Source organism: Gobius niger, assembly GCF_951799975.1.
Source record: "Gobius niger genome assembly, chromosome: 21".
Classification (NCBI taxonomy): domain Eukaryota; kingdom Metazoa; phylum Chordata; class Actinopteri; order Gobiiformes; family Gobiidae; genus Gobius; species Gobius niger.
In genome coordinates this window covers 11,935,971-11,961,164 of record NC_136872.1, presented here as the reverse complement: position 1 = coordinate 11,961,164, position 25,194 = coordinate 11,935,971, and the positions used below count along the sequence as shown (strand labels likewise).

General features: G+C 43.6%; 1 protein-coding gene across 1 annotated transcript; it reads left to right on the top strand.

The window, feature by feature from the left end:
• Positions 1 to 135: 135 nt before the first annotated feature.
• On the top strand, positions 136 to 19,468 carry dok7a (docking protein 7a). Its single transcript, XM_079580356.1, has 13 exons — positions 136 to 318; positions 407 to 452; positions 1,278 to 1,508; positions 2,927 to 3,127; positions 6,221 to 6,340; positions 10,129 to 10,227; positions 10,306 to 11,054; positions 13,327 to 13,375; positions 13,540 to 13,995; positions 14,445 to 14,527; positions 14,664 to 14,733; positions 16,284 to 16,463; positions 18,964 to 19,468. The coding sequence occupies exons 1-13, from the start codon at positions 265 to 267 to the stop codon at positions 19,098 to 19,100; spliced, it is 2,475 nt and encodes an 824-aa protein (XP_079436482.1). The 5' UTR covers positions 136 to 264; the 3' UTR covers positions 19,101 to 19,468.
• The last annotated feature ends 5,726 nt before the right edge of the window (positions 19,469 to 25,194 follow it).

The window sequence follows — 25,194 nt, the reverse complement described above, 5'->3', positions numbered from 1 at the left end:
AGTAGGCTTCACTGTGATTGGCTGAGCCCATGTTGTTCCCAGCAGCGGCAGGTGGTCTGGGACCATGTCTGGGACGGCCCAGGTGGCGTTGTGACGGTTAGTGGGTGGACAGTCTATGGGACAGACAAACAAACTGCCTGTCATGCCATTTTCCATGTGCCGCGCTGGGGCGAGTTTGCGCCTCGTGAACCAGAGCGCAGCTATTTTGAAAGTGACCCCTCAGTCAGGCAGCGCCTTTGCAGCTGTCAGGAACCATGACTGAAGATGACGGATACTGTGGTCGTGGAGGGATACGCCAGACTCAGAGACGGGAAAAAGGTTCTTATCCAGAACAGAAATGTTCTTGTATTTGGAATAAATACTTGTGCGTGCGAGTGTAAAAGGTTTGCGGTTCTGTTTCTTCCAGTGGAAAACTAGGTGGATCGTCCTTCGCAAACCATCGCCTGTAGCAGGTAAGACCTTGGTCTTTGTTCTGCCCTTGTTCCGTGCAACTTTAGTTACAGTTTTATAAAGTCTGTCGCACACGTGCCAGACTTGCTCTCCGTGCGTAAACAAGTGCGCACGTACGCTGCGTCACGTTCAAGGAGCTAATGTTTTCATGCACCAGCCCTTATTTGTGAGCCTTTGATTTGAATGAGATAGTTTTGTGTATGGGGCCTGTCTCTGAAGTCACTGTGACGGTTGTCTTGTAATAGTGCTAAAAAGAGCGGGATGTTTTTTGTCTGAGCCAAATGCCAGTGCGGTAGAAAACACGTTCTGACCTCTGTAAGTTTATGCTGCAGTGGGGAGGTTTTTGTTGAGGTCCACATACCTCACAGGTTAGACCTACGCTGTGATCCTGCATCTTTGATGTCGCTGTTATCGCAGCTGTCTGTGCTCATGCCCCAGCTATGCGCATTAAGAGGGAAGGAGAGATGAGCGCGCTCACTCCTGTGTGGTCAGTTGACACTGAATGTTGCCAAAAGTGGTAAAGGTCTGAAGGTTCAGACACTATACTTCAAGTAGACTTCAAAATAATACATTCAATTTACAGTCATACCTCAACATTTACGTGCTCTCTCTCTCTCAATGCGTTCTGGTTTCACATATTCACACAGATCCAGAGGCTGCAGCTGTATAGGACTCATCTTTCAGCGACTGTGTGTAGAGATTGTGCAACCTCCACTGCTGCATGCCAATAAACCTATGAACGTGTTTGCTAGTGGAGATTGGTATTGCTCATTGGGGCATTTACAGTATGTACGTGTGTAATGTGACCTTGTGTCCTGGTTCCACAGATTGCTTGGTGCTACTGGTCTATAAAGATAGGTCTGAGCGGGCCCAGGGCAACAGAGAGAGGGCCAGTGTGACCCTGGAGGAGATCTGTGGTGTGGAGACGGGACAGTGTTTCGAGGGAGTAGCGTTTACTCTGACCATCCTCTGCCTGAACCAGTGCGCTCTGCTGGGCTTCGACACCAAGGAGGCTCTGCTGGGCTGGGAGGCCCGGCTCAGATACAGCCTGGGGGAAGGCAAGTCACTCACACACAGGCTCCTCTCATGTCTCTAATTTCATTCAATGGAGGTTTATGCTTTCCTAATAACATGTTGGTAAACGCTGCATGTACAATCAAGATTAGGGAATTCCACACACTTGAAGAGTAAAGTATTTGTCATTATACATGTAACAAATTGCATAGTGAAAACCAGGACCTTTTGCAGAACGATACTAACCACCGAAATATGCGTTAATTTTTGCAGCAGATATGGTACTTTGTAATGCTCAAAGTGTGGAATCAACACCGTATTTATTTGGACTTTGTTTTGGATTAATATAGAGTATCTGGGGCTTAGTTGGTGGTGTGGGTCCATCCAAATGTGACAGTAATGATGTCCTGACAGGGCATTTGGAGCACAAAAGGCCACTGGCTAAACGACACACTGCACTGTTTTTCTCTCTCCTTGGGCTCCTTACTTAAGCATCCTCCTGTGCTTAAAAGGCCCTTCAGTCTTTGTGTTTGTGTGTGGCCTATGAACGCAGAGGAGCGGGGCCAACAGTAGAAATGTCACCTGCCACTGTCTGCTCGGCTGTTATTGTGCTTCGTCACACTAAATAAATCTCGTTACAACTGAGTGATGACAAGGCACAGATGGCAGACTTTTCCTCACCGCAGCCTCTCAATAGTTTCACCTGGTTTGGGTCAGATCTGTGACGGTTGCGGCCAAGTTACCTCAAGACAATTGGTTTAGTTTGACGGCGTTATCATAGATAGAGGGCAGGAGCCTATATATCTCCTGACAATGTTAAAACCCTGTCTGATAAAGCCTAAAAAATCTCAAGCAAATCACAATCAAATATATTCGTTCCCAGCACAATTTTGGCAGATATTGAACCTGCTCATTTTCACCAGCCCCAAACCAGAGTTGAAGATGAAGAAGTGGTTGCATTGTGCTTGATTCAGTCGCAGCTCAGGGATTTCCCCACAGCTGTGTGCAGCTGCTTGTCTGACTCATTTCTGCGAACAATTTGTAACACTATATATAATTTTACTCCTCTCGCAGGCCTGCACTTTACAACATAATTTAATGCTACATTAATTAAACATTACTAGTTATCACCATCAATCATAAAACTTGGCATCGTCACAACCAGCCTCTTCATCATCATCATCCCAGTTCAGCTATTATTGCTGACTAGACAGTGTTACTTTTGACTTATCAGCTAAAAAATAAGGTAATCCAGTTCTGGGCCACAACTCTGCCTTTTCATAGTTTGGCCACAATGAGGTCACTGATGAGTTCTCTTTGTGCCAATCCAAACCCACATAAAGTTGCATGAGGAAGAGCTTTGAAATATAGGAAAGGAGCCAAAATGAAACCCTCTCTACCAAAATCAGTGTCCACAATCCGTGTGAAATGTGTAAATGTAATACCTTCTCTGTCCACTCAGTCCATAGATTCTGTGTGGCCGTTTTACCCGGGACCAAGCTGGAGACTGGACCTGCTACTCTTCACCTTTGCAACAACCTGCTGGCTCTGGCACGGGACGTCCCGCCTGTGATCATCGGCCACTGGAATCTCCCAGACCTGCGCCGCTACGGACCAGTCCCCAATGGGTTCGTGTTCGAGGGAGGCACCAGATGCGGATACTGTAAGTTAAACATGCGGTCTTGTGCCTACTTTATTTAGAGATTTTCAAACATGTTTGGACATGTTAGCCTTGGTACTATACATTTATGAATGTTTACTATTTATTTATTTATTTTATAACTAATACATATGTAGTTATCAAGGAAAGGAGGCGCTTCTCTTGCTCGTAGTAGAGATTGGGATTGAACATCAAAAATCCAATGTCATGTTTGTTGTAAGAACATAGCATGAAACTGCACAGTAATAAAAAACAATATTAAAGCAGTACTTAGTAACTTGTTTACCATAGTAAATCCTTTTCGTAGTCCCTTTGTAATACAAGTGTTAATAGGGTGATTGGGGGTCTTTCATCTCCTCCTGGTGTGACACTCTGACCAGACCCAGAGCACCAATACACACTAATGGAATCACGAAGAAGAAGCTAACAGGCTAATGGGCAAAGCTAGCTGTGGGCTAGCGCCACTTAAACAGTATTTACAGCCAGGTTTGAGTGAAAAAAATTATCTCCATTGTCTAATTGGAAGTACAATATCCCTCTCTCCCTTTGTCTTTTCTGTCAGTGTAGTATTTACTCTCAAGCACAATTAATGAGTAAAAAACCACAACAAGCTGCGGCACCTGCAGTGGTGCTTATGGCCTCTAGGGGCATGAGTTACTTAGTTCTGCTTTATAGAGTAAAGAAAAGCGAGGCGAAACAACGCTCTAACACCTGGGCCACTCTACCGGTAAATACATTGACTCCACTGCCTTAGAAAACTTTACCGTGAATGCGTACTTGAGTGTTTTACATTTCAAAATCCCCATTAGTTAACTCATGTATTAAGAGGGAATTCAGAGCAGTTCTGATCACACAATCCCGACTTCAGATACTCATTAGGCTGTACGACGTGAGTGGGAGCTCAGCTTTTGTGCCGTACTCAAAAACATTAAATATTACAATGACTGCCCGAGAAATGAATCACTCGTGGTTTGGGGCCTTTTGTGAAAGAGAAGCTCAGAACAGACTGTCCCAGTAAAATAATGTTACTGTGCCTATGGGAGAGTGAAGCAGACGGCCATAACGAAAATGTGGAAAAATTAAATAAACAGAACAAGAAATTTAAGATGACCACATACAACTCATTAAAACATACTGAATAATAAAATCTAACCTAATTTACTAATTTGAACAGCTGTCACTTATTTTGTTTGTTTTGTTGAAATACCATACTTACACAGGTCCATTTTGGTCCTAAAGTCGGCGCACTGTCCCCCAGCAGCTCCGTGATGATGAGTTCTGAACGACTAAAGGCTCAACACCAACAATCCGCTCCAGTCATGAATAATTAATGCCTGTCTGAAGAACGAGAGTGATTTATTAGGAGCAAGCGAAGAATACAAGTCATTTAGCAGCAGCTGTTTGAATATTTGAATCTGTTTTGAAGTCTAATGGAGTGTCTGTTCAGTTTATTACACTGTATCAAACTCCATTTTCATTAGTCATTAGGAGTTTTAGGGCCGCTCCCATTTCCAACTCCTCGACCTGCTTTTACGTCCAGCATCTGGTGTCATATGGACCCCTAATAGCAGAGAAAAGCCGCTGTTATACATTTTTAGACGATGGTGCAGTGGTGGTGGTGGTATAGCATTGTCAATTGTCCTCGTGGCAGATAATCTGTATAAACTTTTACGAGGCGACTAATGAACATAGTCTAACAGCTGTCCCGCAGCTGGGCATCAGTGCCTTCTTTTTTTACTATTTTTTGGTCTTTTTGAATAGGTTCCAATGATGACTGGCACAGGACTCGCACAGTGTTTCTTTCTGAAATATGTACTGCTACTGCCACACACTGGCACTGAGTTTGTATTTTGAGGCTGCAGACTTTATGGTCCCTGTTGGAAAAATTGGTACTATTCAATTGACCTTCAACCAGTGCCTCAGGGCAACCTGCTAAGAGCAGATTTTGAGGCAGCATCTTGGCCATGATTACCAATTAGTACTGTGCTCATGTTGGGGGTCAGTCGTGGAAAGTGGCATGCCCAGAGAGAACCCAACCCGACAGAGGAGAGAACATAGACACTCCACACAGTCTGGAAATGTGTAGATAACAAAGGATGCATTGCGTTGTCTTGACAACCCATCATTAACAAAAATAATTAAAATGCAGCTCTTAGTGTTCACTCCAGATGTCAATGTTAAGTAAATGTTGATCTGTTTTGCCTGTATAGTGTCTCTAAGGTGGAGATAACCAATTACAATCTTCGTCTCCAGTCTTCTCATAGGAATCTGCATTTTATCTTGCTTGCATAAATGTGCAAAGGAAAGAAGATTTGTCCTTACACTTCCCACTTACCGTGCGCCTGTCTGCAGCTCCAATAAAGCTGGAGACAGCAGAAGGAATCGCTGTTTGTTTTCTGCTCAGACAAACAGCGTAGCTCGCCACCTGTTCTGCGGCTCTCTGGGGGGGGGGGGTACTTGGTCCTTTTGCTTTGGGCCGTGCACCTGATGCTTTGACACCTGCTGACCAAACCCTCTCAAGCATTCCCTAAAAACTAATACTAGATTTTTGCACCATGAGTGAATTATTTAACCTCACGGTCTCGCTGCATAGACGACACATCAATAGGTTCGATCCTGTGCCAGCGCTGGACACCGGTGACCCCAGCCGCGACCGGGGCAGTGGGGAACATGATCGAGGGCAGGACTTGACACAGAGGGACGCTACGTGTTTTTTTTTTTATTGCTGCAATTGACTGAGGTTCAGGAGATCTCAGGAGAGTGTGACCTCTGCTCTTCACAGGGCAGGAATGTTAAGAAGACAAGAAGAAGGATGTGTTAAACGAGCAGAAGGCATAACAATGAAGCTAATTATTGCTCCGTGAAGGTCCTCAGTCTGTTATCAGTCTCAAATAGATAAAGAGAAAGATGAGCTGTGTCATTCAGAGGGCATAATCTTGTATCTGTAACTCAGATCTAGCTTTCTGGTTGATAATCTAATCATAAAATCATCACTAGGTAACTTAATAATGTGTTAAAATCGAGCTGTTCAGTGAATGCGCTCCGATCTATTTAAACATCTCATCTTAGATCACGCCTGTATTTTTTTCTTTTCAGGGGCCGGAGTGTTTCTGCTCGCGTCTGGGGAGAGCGAGCAGATCAGTTTCCTGTTCGACTGCGTGGTCCGGGGCATCTCTCCCACCAGAGGTCCTTTTGGACTCAAGCCAGTTCTTCCAGGTCTGTACCTCCACACATTTGTACATCATGTAGCGGGATTTTGGCGAGGGAACAGCTGAGAGCCGGCAGGTTTATAGCGAACAACTTTTAGGCTCACACTCGTCCTGCTCAAACGAACCAAATTCTGTTTTCTGTTTCTCCTGGGATGTCTTGTTCACAATCGGCTGGCTTCCCGGGAATCAGCCCATTTTAGGCCGAATGAGTCAGAGGGTTTATGCGCTTTCGTGCTCCTAAATTGTGAGTGACAGCTGTTTTGTGTAATTGGGTAATCCTTGGGAGCAATTTCAGTCGCGCGTCCTCACTCTGACTTAGGTGCTCAGCTCATAATAAGCCTTTTGGGTCACTTTCACTACCTGCACCTGTATGGAACAAATTAATGATTTCAATTTGGCGACGGCCAATGGGGCTGCAAAATAATGTATGTGTTTGTTTGTAGGCTTTATTGTCCCTGAATCAATGCCCTTCGAAAAAATGTATTCTGGGCTGAATGAATAATAAATGAACCCTTGTAATTATACATATCACATACTTTTCAATATTGTAAACCAAAAATTTACCCAAATACAGCATGTTTTTGTTGTGTGTTCACTTCTTGTAGTAGATCGTTGTCTGGACGATCTAAATAATGAGGCTCAGCTTGGCCCTGTCCGCCCTCTTTGTCCTGTCAGGGCGCAGACTGGCAGCATGTGCCCAATTTGCAGCTGAAAATAAGTTTAATAGCCGCAGCATCATCCACCGACATTTCAATCATGTAAAAGCTGTTACATAATAAGGTTTGGCAGGACATTTAATGGAGTTTTATTTTAACTTCTCCCGCGTCATTATAGAGGGCCTGTGCCAAATCAATAGTTAACAAATATCCCTCCAAATACTTTGCTTTCTCCACCTCATCGCGAAACGAGCACCGCGGCCGCCTACAGCTCCTTACTTACTGGATACATTTCCCTTTGGGGACAATAAAGTTTACAAATACATTCACACAGATGCTTGCACAGATACACAGATTTTATATGGTAAGACTTAGGGATGGTATCACTTTTTGGGTTCATTTTGTCAGACACTAGGGTTAGAGATGTTGAAATCTTTTACCTTTACATGTTTCAGCCGCCAACTGCAGGCCGTCATCAGAGGTATCACCGGCGTGCGGTGACGTGTCAGGATTTCAACATCTCTAACCCTTTGACTGACAAAATGAACCCAAAAAGTGATGCTGTAACACGAGTAGACACAATGAACGTTGTGAAGTTTAGACTTAGGGATGGGTGACGAACCCCGGTATTATAACTGCCCCGGGCCCACGTGTGCCGACAAGCTCCGGCCTTAATGGTAAATGGTAAATGGTCTCAACTTATATAGCGCTATTCCACCTACATTAGGCACTCAAAGCGCTTTACAGCAAGGATCCACTCACCCATTCATACTCTCATTCATACACCAATGTACGCAGACACTGGGGGCAATGTGGGTGAAGTGTCTTGGTAAGTGTAATGGTTTTCTTAATGGGGCCGCTGCATTACTGCGCTAATCACACACGCTCAAATAATCACTAAAAGGTCTCTCTTCGCGCTCGTATTGTTCGTACTGAACAAACGGACGAGCCACGCGCACTTTTCTAAATTCACAAATACCCAAGCTAAACAGTTTCGGGTGGAGTCTATTTTTGCTGGAGAGGCAGAAAACAGGCTGTAGCTCGAGTCTTCATTAGTTTACTGCACTAAGTTTTTGTATTTGGACTCATTTGGAGCTACAGCCAAATCTAACTAACAGCCTTGATTTACTAGATTATAATAATGATTAAAAAAAAATAGTAAAGGAAGCAAAGTATTCTAACTACCATATGTTAAGTGTATGCACAAACTGAAAATAAAATGTAATAAAAAATGTATATAGGCCAAGGATTAATGCCTACGTATACAGTAGCCTATCTAACGTTTTTTCCTTTTAATGTACCGATAAGAGTACAGTTAAAGTACCGGCTCGATAAGGAATATCGATAAGAGTTGTAGTATTGATAAATCCTTAACGATATTCATCCCTAGTAAGACTTGACTGATCTCACAGCTGAGATATTCACTTGTCACAGTAACCTTCACCTGAACTGGGCACATTTTCTCCAGTCTGGCGTTACCAAAATCTAAAAGCTTCTTGAAAAAGGTGTCAAAATAGCAAGGATGAAAACACAACAAAAGAGTGACATAAAGGCGGGGTTTAAGAGGTTAAAGAGGGGGTACAGTGCTTTTTAACCCAAACCCTAACCCAATATATGAAACTATAAGTACCCAATCGCTTAATTGTTTGATGGAAGTTTTGGAGGGAGGATAGTTTGTATTCAGTAACCTCTGAATGTAACCAAAACCGTTTTAATTATCCGTCCGCCTGCTGTCCACTTTAACACCACTTCTCCCCACGCTAGCACTTATAACGATTTTTCTCACCCGTTCAGCGGCTTGGACGGGTGCGTAGCTCGGGCGGCGGACTTGTGCTGTGGAGGTGGCTATACTGGTTTCCACACATTGCCGCGTCCAATCACACGCTGAGCTCACGGCCCTATTATTGTAGCCTGTAGTCGAATAAATAGCAAGGGGCATGAGGGGAGGGGGCCGCGGAGGGTCAAAGTCACCGTTCACACAAGCGGAGGAGCCAAAGCCTGCTAATCACTTCGAGCATGTTTGTAACCTCATCCATATCATTCCAACACCCCTCCCCCTGGGCCCTCTGTAGCGCCGCGCTGCTCGCTATAAGTCTGCTCATCAAGAGGACTTCTTCCTCCAACTTTATCTTCACTAAATTATGTGTTTTAGAAAGTATGAAACTCCTTAACAGAATCACTTCATTTGAGCTCAGAGACAGTCATAAAAAGTCACATTGAGCCTAAAATTAGAACGAAAACGGCCAGAAAAGCTATAGTCAACCATTTAATCGAAAGTGACAAACTAATATATCAAGCATTGTTCAAAGTGGTAACAAGTTAAGTACCTGTTGACACTATTGGGCATTGACATTAAAGTCCTGTGCTGTAGCTTCTAGTTTATATAATATAATGCTATATTTTGCAGTCCACTAGCACTAGAGTCTTTGAAATTGATTGTAGAAATAGAAATGCTCAAATGCTAATTATAAAGCAGATGACATTGGTGCCAGTTGTTAAGATTGATTATTGAAATGACCTTGTTGTGAGGAGTACGGTCTTGGTACCAGGCGTCCCGTGTGGCAGTGCTATTTAAAACCCCTGTAGTGGCGCCCAGATACTGCAAGGTGTTCCTCTGCGTGACCCTTTCACTTGGTTTCAAAGACCTGCTGCACTCACCGCTGCCGAGTAATAATAGTACAAAGCACTTTTCACAGGTGTCTCACTGCGCTTTGTGCCTCAGTATTTGACATATGACTTTTGAGTAAAGGGAAAGGAATCTTATTTGTATCACGCTTTTCACATGACACAAGTTATCTAAAGCATTTCACACACAAGGGAAAGGGATTTTCATTCAGCCCAGAGTTGGTGGTGGTAAGCTCCTTGTGTAGCCACGTTTTCCCCTGTGGCGGACTGACAGAAGCGTGGCTGAACCCTCCAACCAATCACCCACATTGGCATCCTGGTATTACCCTTTGGTCTCCTATCCAGGTACTAACCAGGCACTAACCCGCTTAGTTTCCTGACGGGATCAGGCATTCACAAGGCGGCGCTGCTGGCTGAAAATGCTTCAAAGATCAACATCTGTCAGCCATAGTAATCTTTAACTTGTTTGTGCAGGTATTCTCTTAACTATAACAGTGAATGCTCCTTTCAACAGATCTCAATCAGAACCAAACAAACTCTGAAGAGAAGTTGAACCATGAAGCCCAGGAGCTGGAGAAGCGCCTGAGCATGCTCTCCCACAGGAGCAGCACAAGTCAGTGTTTTTTGTTAATCTTCAGCATGACTTTATATGAAAACAGTTTGAAAAGACGTCTTTCTTTTGCCCCTGTAGTCTCGTCCACTGGAGGTGATGACCGGAGTATCTCGGGTTCATCCGACACCTCAGACACGAGCCAATCAGATTGCAGCATTGGCAGCCGGCTGGTCATTTGGAGTGACCCGGCGCCCACTGAACACTCTGCCCAGCTCAGCCCGAAGTCTCCCGCTCTCAGCACAGAGCTGCACTCCGTGACCCCTGGAGGTGCGACCCGACCCGCGGTGAAGTCGCCCCGGCAGCTGCAGGAGATCGGGCGACAGAGCTCCTCGGACAGCGGCATCGCCACCGGCAGCCACTCGTCTTACTCTGGCAGCTTCTCCTCCTACACTGGCAGCCTGGACATTCAGCCCGCGGACGACTATGGCACAGTGTTCAGCCTCCCCCCTCACCTCACACAAGATCTGAGCCCCTGCAGCTGCCCCTCTGCCCCGGGACACCAGTACCAGGTGCCCAACTCCCTGAGGTACCTGTACGACACGCCGCGGAGCCTGCTGGAGGACACTGGGGGCGCTAGTGAGCCCTCAGCCCTGAGTGAGGACGGGACAGAGAGCAGTGAGGCTGAGAGACAGGACAATACCTCACAGGACCAGACTGAGCCTAATGACACTCAGACAGTGACTGAAAAAACAGAGGAGGGTCAGAAAAACACAGTGGCGCCCTCTAGTGACGGCCAGCACCCAGACTCCTGCAACATCTGCAGCAAACCCCTCACGTCTGCCTCCAAAACCATCGTCACAGTCTGCTCCACATGCGGCGGGTATAAGGTGAGACTTTATTTTAGATAATGTAAAGCTATATTGACCATCTGTCTGGACCATGGCATCCTTCCAGCTTACCAGAAGATCTCAAACATACTTAGTTAGCCCGAGAGAGTAGGTTTTATCATCCGTGTATCATCTGCTGCACTCCTCGTGTCTGACCTTTGCCGCGTGCAGCTGAAGTGATGCCGCTCTGTGTTTGGTGTCAAAGCGGCCAACAGTCCCACGGCCATCTGTCTGTGTGGTCAGCACTGAGCGTCCAAATACATTTAGTATAAAGGCTCGATGCGACTTTATGTATTTTAGCTGATTTTTTTCAGTCTAAAGAAGATGACACAGCGATGCATTAGTTGTTAAGTTGTAAGCCATTTCAAATTGAGTTGAGCTTGTGTCCTAACAATAACAAGAACAGCAGTGGAATTGATTGTAAAATGTGTACAAGTTGTGTTATCAAGCTTCGTGGCTCAGATCTTCAGCGTTCACATAATGTTCAGTTCCTTGAGAAGTTAATAGGATACGCTGTATTGTCATGTGGAGTGGCGCCATCAACGAGCGTGTCCCACTGTACCGTACATGCAGCACTTCAGACCAGCTCAGCTTTGAGCTGAAATTGTGTCTTGAGTGTCAGACCCTACAACCGCCATGCATTTTTATCCTCGCCACATATGAGTGCCCTCACAACAGTCAATGATAAGGAAGGCGAAAATATCATCAGACATGTTAATTCACTGAATCTAAAGATTTCGCCTTAATTGCTTTAGGGTAAAGGTACACAACGTAAGGCCCAGGGGCCAAAACTGGCCCTCGTCATAGAACCTCTGGCCCTCAAGAGGATTTTGAGGAATATTATTACACAAATCAGACCTCAAATGCATTTTAACCTCTTTACTTTGGTGTTAGATGTACGCCATACTTAACTGCTACCTGAATCAATGCACTTTTTCTCCAGTTTGGCTTTACCGAAATCTAAAAGTGTCTTGAAAAATAACTGTCAAAATAGCAAGAAATTAGAAAGACAAGCAAAACAAAAGAGTGACAAAAAAGTGACAAAAATGTGTGAGGAAAATGCAACAAAAAACTCACGAAAAAAACATAGAAAAGAGACAACACGAGGAAAAAGATCCATTTAGATGAGTTTTGTAGGTCTTAGCTTTCAAATGAGGCGTTACACTGGCCTATAGGCTGTAACCTTTTAGATTTGGGTAAAGCGGGACTGGAGAAAATGCTCTTGGTTAAGGCGGGGGTTAGAGGTTAATGTAATCTATTGTCTATTCCTTTAAAAGTCATTAGCACAACACACATTAGGCCATGTTGTACAACACTGGCATTTGTAGAGAGAGAGTGATGCTTTCCTTTAACCTGCAATTAGAAGTTCCAGCCCTTGGTCTTTTGACAATTAATAAAATCGTCCATCCACCAAGTAAACTTGTCGACCCCTGATTTAGAGGCTTCATTCAGGGGCAGAAAAATATCAGAGACTTTGAGAAAACAGCCATAAAAGTTACCAGTTCCCACAAAATAAATCCATGGAGAATATTTTATGTACTGAGATGCTAAAACATTATTGCTATCATTTAGTTTCAATACAGAATTTACTGACTCCATTACAATCATTATGAAGTACTCAAACTCAAACTGCTGCCCAGTGAGTGTTGTCCCGGAGAGTGTGGTGCCACTGCCTCGTTTTCACTATGGCTCCCCCTTCTGGTGGTGTACATAAGCCCAGTAGCCTGATAAACCACACCCACCTTCTTTCTGCACGAAAGAAGGTGGGTCTGGCCACGCACGGTAGACAAGTTGTTGATTGGCGGCTAAGGCCGAGCCGAACCAATCACGACCGTCCCAGAGAAATGAGATGGTTACGTCACTCGCTGCACCTCTATGTTTTTAGTTCAATTAACGTTAACATTAGCCAAAACTAATCATTGGATGAAGTAGTCAAGGATTTTGCCTCGCGTCTTCCGCGTGAGTTTATATTCACTTCATATTTGTTTAATTGGACACAGCTGTCGTCACGTCCGCTAATCGCTAATTGGTTTATTTCACTGACAATCTGTGCGCGTTAGGCCCGCCCCTTCAAACTGCTCCAATTGCTCCGTGACCAGACTAACTCCCTGCATGGAATGAACAGGGAAGAGTATGGCAGAGCCAGGCAATAAGCCCAGCAGCATTAGCTCACTGGACTCTATTCAAATGCATTTTCAATTCCTTAGAAAACAAACATGGGGAAAGCTTTTAATCTATTCTGTTTATAAAATGCCGGTTCATGTTCTGTCAGGTGTCTCCATGCATTCCTCCAAGTGGGGCCACTACACAGCCAGTGCCGGGTAAGTCTGATCCACAGTTGATCCACAGTTGATCCACAGTTGAAGTGCACGCCGTTTGGAGTTGATGCATGTTTTCATCCACGAATAAACCAGCAGCAGCCCCAAAAGATGTGCATTCAGTACAAAAAAGGGAATAACATTTAGACATATTTTCAATCCAGCAGGTGAGTATGTTGACAAGTCACTGTTACGAAGTGTCACTGAAGCAAACAGGAAGATGGAGAGTCATTCTTCCAAAAGAGAAGCCTCCCTCACGCCCAAAACAGGAAGAGACAAGCTGGTCAGCCTCCTCGCTGATCTGCTGGGCTACTCCAGAAAGACAGAGGGGCACAAATTAAGCTGCTACGAGTCCATGAGCCCCGCTTTCGGGAGCAAAACCCGCCAATCCAAACGCGCCCGGGCGTCTGTCCTGTATGAGAACTGTGCGAGGTGCGAAGAGGAGCAGTGCTCGCCTGCCCCGCGGCCTCCTCCCCCCGTGATACTCCCAAACAGGACCAACGAGCCATCTGTCCCGCGGCGGAAGACGAGCCAAGAGCCGGTCGGTGCCAATGAGCAAGGCATTGATCAGTGCCGCGGATCACAGACAGGGCAGGTCCACGGTTCAACTCCGGCCAAGGAAGGTAAGGCCAACGAAACGGCTCGTCTTTGGATGCAGCTCTGAGCTTCTTTTCAATTTCCTCCTTTTGGAAATAAATCCTCTTCCCGTCATTCTGTCGAGATCTTTTTCTTTGAGCTCTTTGAAGGCAAATGCACACTCTTCATTCTGGCTGCTTTGTTTATCCACCTGTTTCTTTTTCTGACTGGAAAAAAGCACGGTGACTTTGCATGTCATACATTTCTTTGTTCTTTGTCCTTTCTAAGAACCTTGATGACAAGTTTATATTGATGAACTGGCTTTATAGATCGCTATTTCCTTTTGATATAGTAAACTTATTAGCTTTATATTGCCTTTAAAAAGTGTACAATTCATTTACATCGACATATTTCTCAGTAAGTGTATAGAAAGACCGATTATTAGTGAGAAAAAGTGCTTGTTTTTCTTACCTCTGTGTATTTATTCTCCAATCAGACAAACGCTCCTTGGGCAAAGAGGAGCGGCGTAGAGCTGATTATGAAATCATGGAAATTCGAACGCTGGAGAAAAATTCCGAGGTAGATTTTTCTCACAGATTTACAGGTTTTCATGTTATAAAATATTAATTCAACTCCTAAAATAATGCGACGGGTGTTTAAAATGGCTGCTTTCCTGTGCTAATTACCTAATCAGTATGCACGTCTGGCTTTTCAGGGAGAGGAGAAAAGCAAGTATGAACTAATGGGCAGCTGTGGCCATCAGAGGTTCTTCCAAGAGACGGAAGGTGAGCTCTTAAATGAAGGGGATTTAGCAAAGTTGCAGTAGCCGCACTTTGATAAGTCTCGAAGCTGTGGACATAAAATTCAAAGACTAGCTGGATAACAAGTTGAATAAAACAACACAGTTACTCAGCCATCAAGGAAAGAAAAACATGTTTATTCACTTTGCAGAGATACAAGGCCGGCATGCTTTCGGAATAAATATGTAATGTTGATATGTTTATAAAGGTCGAAGCTACGGTTGTTTCCTGACCTACACACAGTAGATATGTAAGAATGTGATGATGCACCTGCTCTGATGTAAAGGGACAGTTGTCAGAGGTTGTTTGGACATTAAGGCGCCCTAAGTCTAACCTACACCTCCTCCACTGAGTCCGAGCCGCTGTCAGCACGCGACTGCAGGAGTATCAGTCATGAACAGCGGCTCCTGCTCAGATGTGTATTCACGTAATGCACAGGAAGTGTCCTGTCCAATCACAGTGTTCCACTACTGGAGATCAGCTTTCAACAGTAACTGCCCCGCCAGACTCAGGATACACCCACACGCATTTCATCTCTGACTGTCGGAGCCAGACATTCAGCTTGTCAATCTGCTGATGTGCTAAAACATAAAGCACCAAAATAAACTCCAGTGTTGTTGAAGCCACTATTCAACAACTCTAGTGTTGTTGAATAGTGGCTTTGACGACACAAATGTATCACATTCAGCCATTTAAAAAGAGATGTGCCTTTGATAGTTTAGAACACACAGTTATAAATGCTGCCATTTAATTAAATCCAGTCTGGGCCGACTTCTGTTCTGGTACAATGTTATACCTTATGCACGCAGCGTTTTGGAAGCAGCAGAGACCAGAGCCAGTGTTACATTCATTGGCAATCTGTAGAAAAGCCCACATTTCCAGAGGCGCTGTTTGGCTCTGATGATTTTGGTGAGAGGTGCTGCCAGAGACAGTCCCACTCAGACGGCTCTAATGGCCTCTGACCAAAGACCTCTACAGGGACTCATGTTTGGAGTCACTTTTACGATACCAGCAGAAGTTTGTGCTTTTCCCCAAAAGCAGGGTTAGTCTCCTGTTGCAAGCATTTGTGCACACCATCTCATCTTATTACAGGAAAAAGAAAGTCGGGGATTAGACTGTGCCTCGTTTCAAGGTCACTTTGTTGGAGCTGGTGTAGAGGTGGTGGTTTCATGTCCTCCACTCCACTCTGAGTAAAATGGTGTGGTTTATGACGGCAAAGCTGTCAGGGGATTCCTGTTATCAGTAGAAACCACGTATCACAGGATGATGGCGCACTTAAAGACAACACTGGGGCTATAATTTGTGTTTGACAGGAAATGCTTTACTGTGTATGGAAGCTGAGGGGTGTATTAGCTCCTCATCTTGTCCTGCAGACAGATGAGGAGAGAGCCATGGTCAGGTACAAATCTGAGCTTCAGGGCAGGAATGACATGTTGAATGAGATGCTTAAGATGTTGAAAAGTTATATAAAAGTGGACAAAAAGAAAGAATAATCACGCAAATGATGTAACATAGTGTGTGCTTTTTTTATTTAGGAAGCGTCTTTGTTTTCCCACCTGAAGCGGCAGTGACTGACAGACTCCGCAGTGAAGCCGTGACGTATGTGAACATCCCGGTTAGTCCCACGTCCAAGAAGCAGCTCAACTACATGGAGCTGGAGCTGCAGGAGATGGGCCCGGGGCCACGAGGGACCACCCAACACCTGCCAGCTCAGAGTGAGTAACTACACTTGTGCACGCAGAGGCTGAAGCCGAAACCAGTAAGTCGGTAAGAGGTCGAACGCCAAACCGGATGTGCGTCAGCGTCCGCCATGATAAGAAGCCTCCGAATGGTGCTGTCAGTTATAGGAAGGAGTTAGGGAAGGAGCCTCAATACTAACTATCATACCTGCTTTAGCATAAGGATCTTACCGATTAGGAGCTAATCCTTTTTAACATCATGTGTTTCCTGTGTGGCTTCATATTGTTGTTGTGGTTCATGTTTGAGTCATTAAAGTCTGGGACCAGTAGTAGGAGTGTTTTTGTAGCCCAATATTATATGGGGGATGTCATTTTTCATGAAGCAGCGGTTGGTGATGGATTGTGCAAATGCTTCTGAAGCTCCTGCTCCTAACAGCATAGGGATGTAACAGTTGATTCACTTAACCATGAAAGGTTAAGGATCAGGAGCTAGGATCAGCACATAGCAGGTATTATTGGAGGATTGAGACGCAGCCAGAGACTCTGTAGCTACTACAACAGGATGATTGCTATGTGCGTAGAGCATGTGGAGATAGTATCATTAAAAGACATGACCAAACATAATAGAATATGCAGCGCATCAGGGAACTCTTTGGAGACATTCTCATGGTGTTTCAAGGACGTCATTACTTCAATGTGTAGATCTATCATTCACTTGATGCGCTCTAGCCCCACAAATTACTTCAATCATAGAAATTTAACACCCACATCTCACACGCTCATAAAAGCGCAATCAGAATATGTTAACCTTTTGAAAGAAAACATTTTCCTTCTTTGATTGCGCAGAATGAAAGACTTTCACAGCTCCGTGATGGACAGCGACTGCAGGGTGTGATTGTATTATTTGCCCCGTCAGAGTTTGCCTCAGCTGCGCCTCGGTCATGTGAGACCCTGCACTGAGCTGTAATTGACAGAGGAGGCGGCCATTTGCGTCAGACCGCTCCGAATTACAGGGGCTCATCACGAAAGAGGTTAATCAGTGAAGTCAGTGGTTCAGCGTCTGCGGCGACATGCGCTCTCATTAAAGTGTCACCTGGGAGGAGGCGTGTCCCCTCTCTGGACCCCGCGGGGTCAAAGATCAACCTCATCACAGCTGTTGAATCACTGATAGCAGCGAACCCTCATCTTCTCCGCTGCTCATTTCCCTCACGACACCAGGCGGAAACATACATTATCTTTAAGTGATTCTCATTTGCGTGCGGCTTTTGTGCGTCGCGCCGTTGGCACCTCATCTTGTACTTTGATTCTACACGAGGAAGGCATTGCATTATGGTAATAGCACGGCGCTCAGGCCAGTGTTGAGAACATGAGGAGAATCTTAACATCCGCGGATGAATTATTTGCATATGTTTCCGCGCTGGGCCGTGGCTCGGTCACAGAAGCGAGGCGTCAGTTTGGCAGCAAGGGCAAGCTCCACTTCCCCCTAAACTCAGTGGGTTTGTTTGGCCGCTGACAGGAGTGTCATGTGTCGGGAACGGGTCATTCAGCCGCACTTTGGGCTGACAGCTAAACTACACTTAACTCAGGTCTCTATTGTGTGAATTTTTCAAATATTTTAAAGTGGAAGTGGAATTCAGAAACAACATGTGTGGTTCAAATGAGAAGAAAAGTCAGAAGTCAGAAGTTCACCTCCGTAACATACTGATTTCATTTTACTGCACACCCTGACAGTGTCTCAGGTTCAAAGACTGTTTTTTATTTATTCTTAATGAAGTAAGAACTCATTATATGATAGAACTAATACCTGAGAGGCATGTGTTTTGTTTAATATCATCCAAACTTAAAGTAGTAAACTAGGTTTGACCCAGCTGTTACCTGAAATATTAACCTGGTGCCACAGTACAGTATGTGTTTTGGTACAACTTTCTCTCATGTTTGCAGTTTCACAGTTTCTTGTGTTGGTTCAGGACATATATTGGTCAAACATAAATGTAAAAACACAAAGAAGAAGACGCAGTTCTTTTCGTAAATGACGTCTGTTCGAACCGGCAGCTGTTCAAAAGATTCAAGCTGCTCATGAACGTCACATCACTGATGAATGTATCAACACTTATGTTCTAACCAGAGCGTTGGTAATTTGAGACTAACTTATTTTAGTTTCCGCTGTTCAGATGTGAACCTTTTTGAGCATCAAGACACAAAAACACAATAACAAGACATGGCACAATAAAAGTAGATTCCTATTTCAGGATTATAGTAAGTGGCCTGGGCGTGGCCAAGGTGTTAGCATAGGTGTCATTGCACTAAGGCCCAAAGCTGTCTTCAGTACTGGGTTTAAGTTCCCGCCTCAACAGTTTGTCAAATGTACTGTTCTATCTGATATAAAGAATACATACTGTAAATGTAAAACATTTTCTAGAGAAATTACATTTACATGACATTTATTCATTTTGTCGCACAACTTATGAAACACCATTAATCCATTAAAAATCAATCAACACTGGAATATCAATGCTCTTCTCTGGTGTCGTTGCAGGAAAGTGCTCCACTAAGTACGCCCAGATCGACATCACCGCCACAGAGATGGCTCACAAAGTGGGCACCCAGCATGCACTGGGGCGGCAGGAGGGGCTGCTCACTCTGGAGCTCAGACGAAAGGCGACGCCGCACTGACTTCCTTCGTCATCACTCAAAGCTGTGACAATCAGAAAAAACTTCAACATCCCTTTTTGTACAATCTCCAGTGCTCAGAAGGCAAGACGCTCCCAATGTCATGACGAACTGGCTCTCGTTAAACCGCATGACGTCACTGATGGAGCCCAGAGCTGAAGGGGAGGACAGGCCGGAGCTGATTCATCCATACATTTGTTTGAGACACATCCGTTGGTTATTGGATATGCAGTGGGTTCTTGAAGGGTTTTCTTTTAATTACTCAGCCTGAGGGGGATGCAGTCACCAGAGAAAGGATTATCTTTGCACGGTTTCTTCCTAGAATTAGTTTTTCTTCGTCGATGATCGTGTTTTTGACGCGCTCAACATCAACAACACAGTCAAAGTCAACAAAGATGTGTTAAAATGTGCCTCCTCAAAGATACCCCCCATGGAAATTGTGAACTGGATTTACAGTTTACAATTTCTGCATGTATAACCCAAGTGTGTCACGTTACTACGGATTTGTTTTGTTATTATTAGAGTTATTAGAGTTATTATTAGACTCTTCACTGCCCTGCAATTTAAAGGAACAGACCACTGTTTTTCCATACCGAGATATGTTCTTAAAGAGACTATACGGAGTTTAAAAATGTTAAAATTAAGCATTTTCCTCCCCCGACATGTTTCAACAATGTCCTAATGTGTAGAATGAGCCCAGACATATTTACCACAACTGCCTCCAAAATCCTGCACTGTCACTCAGAAAGGTGTTAATTCGGGTCCGAAGTGCCGTCATGCACGAGCTTAATATAGAAGGTGCAGTTACATGTATGACCTGAGGTGGCAGTGGTGAGCATAAAATTGCATGAAATGACTAACTTGCATCTAGCCCCTTTAACTGAGCTTAGACGAGTTGATACGTACCTGTCTGGTCTTTGTGCGTGTCTGTGGAAGAGCCTGGTAGCTTCCAACCTCACCCCCGTTTGGAGCTATAGGAATATACTGGCAGAGGCCAAATGCTTTCAACATCTTTGGTCTTTTTGTGTGACTGAGGGCACTCACAAAGACCAGACAGGTACACAAGCTCAGGTAAGAACATATCTCAGTATGGAAAAATGGTGGCCTGTTCCTTTAACCACTTAACTATCAGTGCTCACCAGATTTGACTGAACTTTATGGATGTGCATAAATCATTTTGTTCAGATTGATGATATTTAAAAATTCCTGGTTGCCCTGCAACTTAAAATCTGGATGACAGAAGCACACACAGACTCTCATGAGATATTTTAGATATTTAGTTAAAATGTGGGATGACATAATATGAAAAAACAAACATTTCATTGTGACTTAATCAGAGCCTATGCAACGACCCTTTCTATTGCTCATAGTTGTTCCATTTTTAAACATGACATAACATTCATAGTCATTCATAGTTTATACATTTTGAGCATCAGACATAATGCCACAGGAACAAAGAGGAGGCCATGAAGACTTCCTGGACCCACTGCGACTAATTCAATCCTAATTGCGCGCTAATTCTGCGGACACTGAATGTGGCCAGATTTGGAAGGATGAGGAGCACAATCAGCCCCGTGTAAACGCTCACTACAGTATCGTCGGAGCCTGTCTAATTCCTGTGTCGTATCGGGACGAGCGGTTTCTATTTGAATCACCCTCATTATACAAGGATTTACTGCACAAATGTCGCCATGAATAATGTAAAGGGACGTTCATTTATTCCATGCGGTAATCAGCAGCATCCCGTATGGAAAAAGTTTCTGTAAGCATTGTTTTTCAACTGTGCACATTATAATCATCTGGCTCATATATGCCCAGTAATTCTGATATATGTAGAATGTTGAGTCGGTTTTGTTTTTGTACATATTTAGTGAATGGACGGTCAGAGAGTGTACAGAAACATGAGAGCCAGCGTCGAGAGCTAAACATGTTGTAAATTATTTATATTTTTTGACGTGTTCGGTTTGTAAAACTAGTAACGGGACTTTACCCGGCGCATTTGTAAACTTCTTGAGTAATAAACTACTGCATAATTTTGGACTTGTATGGATATTGTGTCAAAATGGACTGCTGAGAAGAAATGGGTTGTTTCTTTCAAGGTTAAAGCAGCATTATTTATTGGTTTGCCTGTCTTTTAGCAATGAATGCAGAATAACTTTATGGATCTGAAACCCATTTGTTTCAGATCAAGTCAGTGTTGTGCATGAGAAAAACAAAGGGGAAGCCTCTGATAGAAAAGTTTGCATATGTTTGATCAAAGCTTCTCAACTGGTGGGGCTGCAGGGCTAATATCAGAGGGTCCAGACAAGAGGTGGTCAAAGAACTTTGCTTCATTATTTAAAGAGGAACAAAGGGACCGCTTCAGTGGGTAGAATAAAAATGAAAAAGGTCAGGTGCTCCTCAGGATCATGAAAATGTCAAATCACAAAAAGAAGAAAAAATCCGAGGCACTTCAACCTTAAAAGTCCTTTATTTGTGGGACATGCCGACGGTCGTACATGACTTCATTGCCTGAGTAAAAGTACAACTGGTAATTTTTGCTTTAGTGAAAGTAAGGAAGTATTTTTTAATATACTTTATTGAAAGTATTCACAGTGAAAGTAAAGTTCAAACTGCAACAGGACAACACGTCTTCCTTGTCATGAGGTAAGGTTAAGATAAGGTGCACTTTATTGTCAGTGGGCGACATCAGTGCAGCGCCCGGGGACCCATCTCCAGAGCCAGGCTCATGATCAGTATGACCTGGCTGGAGGATTCACCTATTGTACATGTTTTTAGTGGTAGGGGAAACCGAAGTACCCGGGGGAGAACATGCAAACTCCACAAAGAAAAGCCCTGTCCGGGAATCGAACCCGGGACCTCCTTATGGTGAAGCACGAGCAAAGTATTATATTTATTTTTCAAATGCAGTGGAGAAAAAATACAAAGTTCTCAACACAAATACTACTAGTACAGTGCAGATCCTCATAACTCTACTTAAGTACAGTACTTAGGTAAATGTACTTTGTTTGCTGACCACTTCTGATCATGACGCATTGCAAATGCTCTGTCTCAAAACTGCACATAAACTGTTTTTATAACCATTTTTATGATCAAAACTTGAATAAAACTTACTCTGTAAAACCCTATCACAAGGTCAAACCGCAAAACACCTGTGCTCATAAACTGAAATTCATACTGTATTTATATTTACATCTGAGTTGTGGCCTGTCATGATATGTGAAAGATGGAAGCTACACTATTTGAGCATCACTGCATTTAAACACTGCAGTTGCAATTGTTTCATAGTCAGAAGTATGAAGCTTTACATTAACCCTACTGTAGACCACAAGGCAAAGCACTCGTTCAGCGGAGGCTTTTGTCGTGAGACCTTCAGAGCTGACCAGTTTGAATGTCGTATTTCTGCAGCATTGTAAACCGTATATCTTAAAATGTCACAATGTAAAGCGATGTCACATGGAAGAACGGCATTCCACATCATTTTACATGAAAGACTTCAGAGTGCAGTGACCTGAAGCCTATTCGCAATGTGCATCCAGCTTTGAGCCTTGCTTAATACATTCAGTTGACTATTACCATCATTTTTCCCCACAGTAAAACATTTCAAGTCCTAAAATACAATGATGTACACATTTCCACCTCAGACAATTATAGTCAGAAATGTTAATGTAAAAAATGTATCGTCCGTTAAGTTTTCATGCATTTCATTTGTCAGCCATGCAACAAATCCATGTTAAGTAGTCATTTTAACCAATTCCTGGCCCTGTTCCTGCAAATATAAATATCTAATTTAGTTAAATTATTCATTAAAAGTCAATTTATTCCTCCGTGTGTGCTGCTCTTTAGGAATGACTCAAGTTTAATTGTAACGTCTCATGAATGAGCTGCTAAGTGCATTGACATCCCAGACTCTGCATAATATTACAGTGTTCTAGTCCACTGTGTGCTGTCCAGAGTGCCTTAAGGTAAGAATGATAATCTTCACTCCTCCGTACTCCCTACCATCAGTTTGACTGACAAGTTTCCTGCCTGCACAAAACCTTATGCATAAGGACACTACAGGCAGGACCAGGACACAGCAGAGGCACCGGATGATAAACCTGAGCACCGGAGGAAACAGGAATATGACAGTTCTCTAAAAGCCACAAAGGTATATAATCAAACAACTCAGCAGAAGAACGTGATGGAATTATCTGGCGGTGAGGAGAAGATTCAGCTTTTTAGTCTGATTTTGTAGCTTATTTAGTTATTTTTTAGCACTTCTCTCCTTTGACAAAGCTTTCCCAATCAGCAACAATACCGATGTCACTCCGTCCTATCCATTCTCTCCTTCACCCAATGTTTGATCCACTGTAAATTAAAAATATCCTCCGTGCCACATTCACTGTGAGGACAAACAGTAGGGTTTCCCAGCGCCCATCGATCCGCTAATTGTCTCCCAGGCCACGTCATGTCGTTATTCATCTCACTCTTTTGTCACAATCAATTCCCACGGAAAGATTCGATTACAGCCTCACTGTTGCTCAGCTGAATCTGGCACAGAGGACATCAGCACCAGAGGTTGTTCTATAGGGGAAGGATTCAGGGGCCTTGTGTAGACCACTTGTGTTCACATTCAGATCGCTTATGTGGTGCGGTACTTTGTTTAAAAAGCGTGAGTGCCGCAGAGAGTCCTCGCATAAGCCGTGGATAAAATATAACGTGTCCAGGCTAAATCTCCTTTAACGATCTGTTTGGCATCTTGGACCTACAACCCCGGTGCCTCTAAGTAAATGTTACGCTTCCACAAATAGCCGGTGATGCCTGGATGTGTCCGAGCTGATTTGCCGAGAATGGTTCAAAGCCTGCAGGGTTCGGTAACATTTCCAAATACAACCCAATAAAGTGCAGCGCTGACCTTTCCGTACTGGTCATTGGGCCAAGCTTGCTCTTAATATCGAGTCCAGGCAGCGAAGAAAGCAACATCTTCCAATTTTCCAATATGTTCACACGATAAGTAGTACAGATGTATTTGGTTGAACTATATTTTAGAGCACATTTAAGCGCTTTAAGGGGCGGTAATCATGCATGTTTCAGTAACACAGCGTATTCAGTCTGTCTCCGAGGGCATGAGGTGGAACTCCTCTAGAGAAGACAGCTCCATGTGTTTAGTGTGTCAAAACATTCGGGCTGAATCATTCTGATGGAGGGATGCACCAATCCGACATGGTATTGGATGTTGGAGCCGATACGGGGAAAAAATACGATATCAGGTATCGGCTACAAATAGTTGACACTGAACTGATACACAACTTTCACCACCTAAATCTAAGTAAATATTGACTTGCTGCATATCATTTTGAAGCTCAGAATCTGGAGAAAATGTATTTGTGATCGCCGCACAAAATGCTACATGCCGCCATTAGCATCAGTATGCTAAAGCAAGCAGGAGCATGCTAAAGCTAACGGAAACTAATCAAGGCTGGGTCAGAAACTATGATAGAAATACCTAAAAAAAAACAAATCAAATCAAATCGGCTGAAAGCTGAAGCCAAGTGTTTGTATTTCAGTTTAAGAAATAACTGACATATTTGTAATGATCAGATCACTTCATGTGTATATTGATGTAACCTAAAGCCTGTCATACCCAAGGATATTTAGTGTAGAAAAGTCCTTCCAAGAGTTTATCAATAGATATAACTGATGATTGATATGTAACATCATGACAATAAAATATGACTTTATTGATCTTACAATGGAGAAGAGTGAATTAAATGTTTCACTCAGAGAATGCCACTTTTAAGAAAGTCTCTTGGTATCGGTAAATATCGGATATCGGCAGATATTAAAACCCCAGTATTGGTATCGGTACCAAAAAAGCTGGATCGGTGCATCTCTAATGATAAAATTCCGGAAAATGTAAAATAACAAAGCTGTAAAGTGTTCGCTATCTTTTTTTTGTTTTTTAGAAAGCTTTAACAATGTAGCCTACTTTGTTTAAGGATTTTTAAAAACTAGTTCAGGGCAACACACACTACTCTGTATCTAAAAATAGTAAGCTGATAGATGATTGAATTTGTATCTTGATGAATTCATATACAAACTGGTTTACTGTGGC

Coding starts and splice junctions, on each gene's coding strand:
- dok7a (XM_079580356.1), top strand. CDS start 265: ATGACGGATACTGTGGTCGTGGAGGGATACGCCAGACTCAGAGACGGG. Junction 13,376..13,539: donor CACTACACAGCCAGTGCCGG/GTAAGTCTGATC, acceptor TCAATCCAGCAG/GTGAGTATGTTGACAAGTCA. Junction 16,464..18,963: donor CCAACACCTGCCAGCTCAGA/GTGAGTAACTAC, acceptor GTGTCGTTGCAG/GAAAGTGCTCCACTAAGTAC.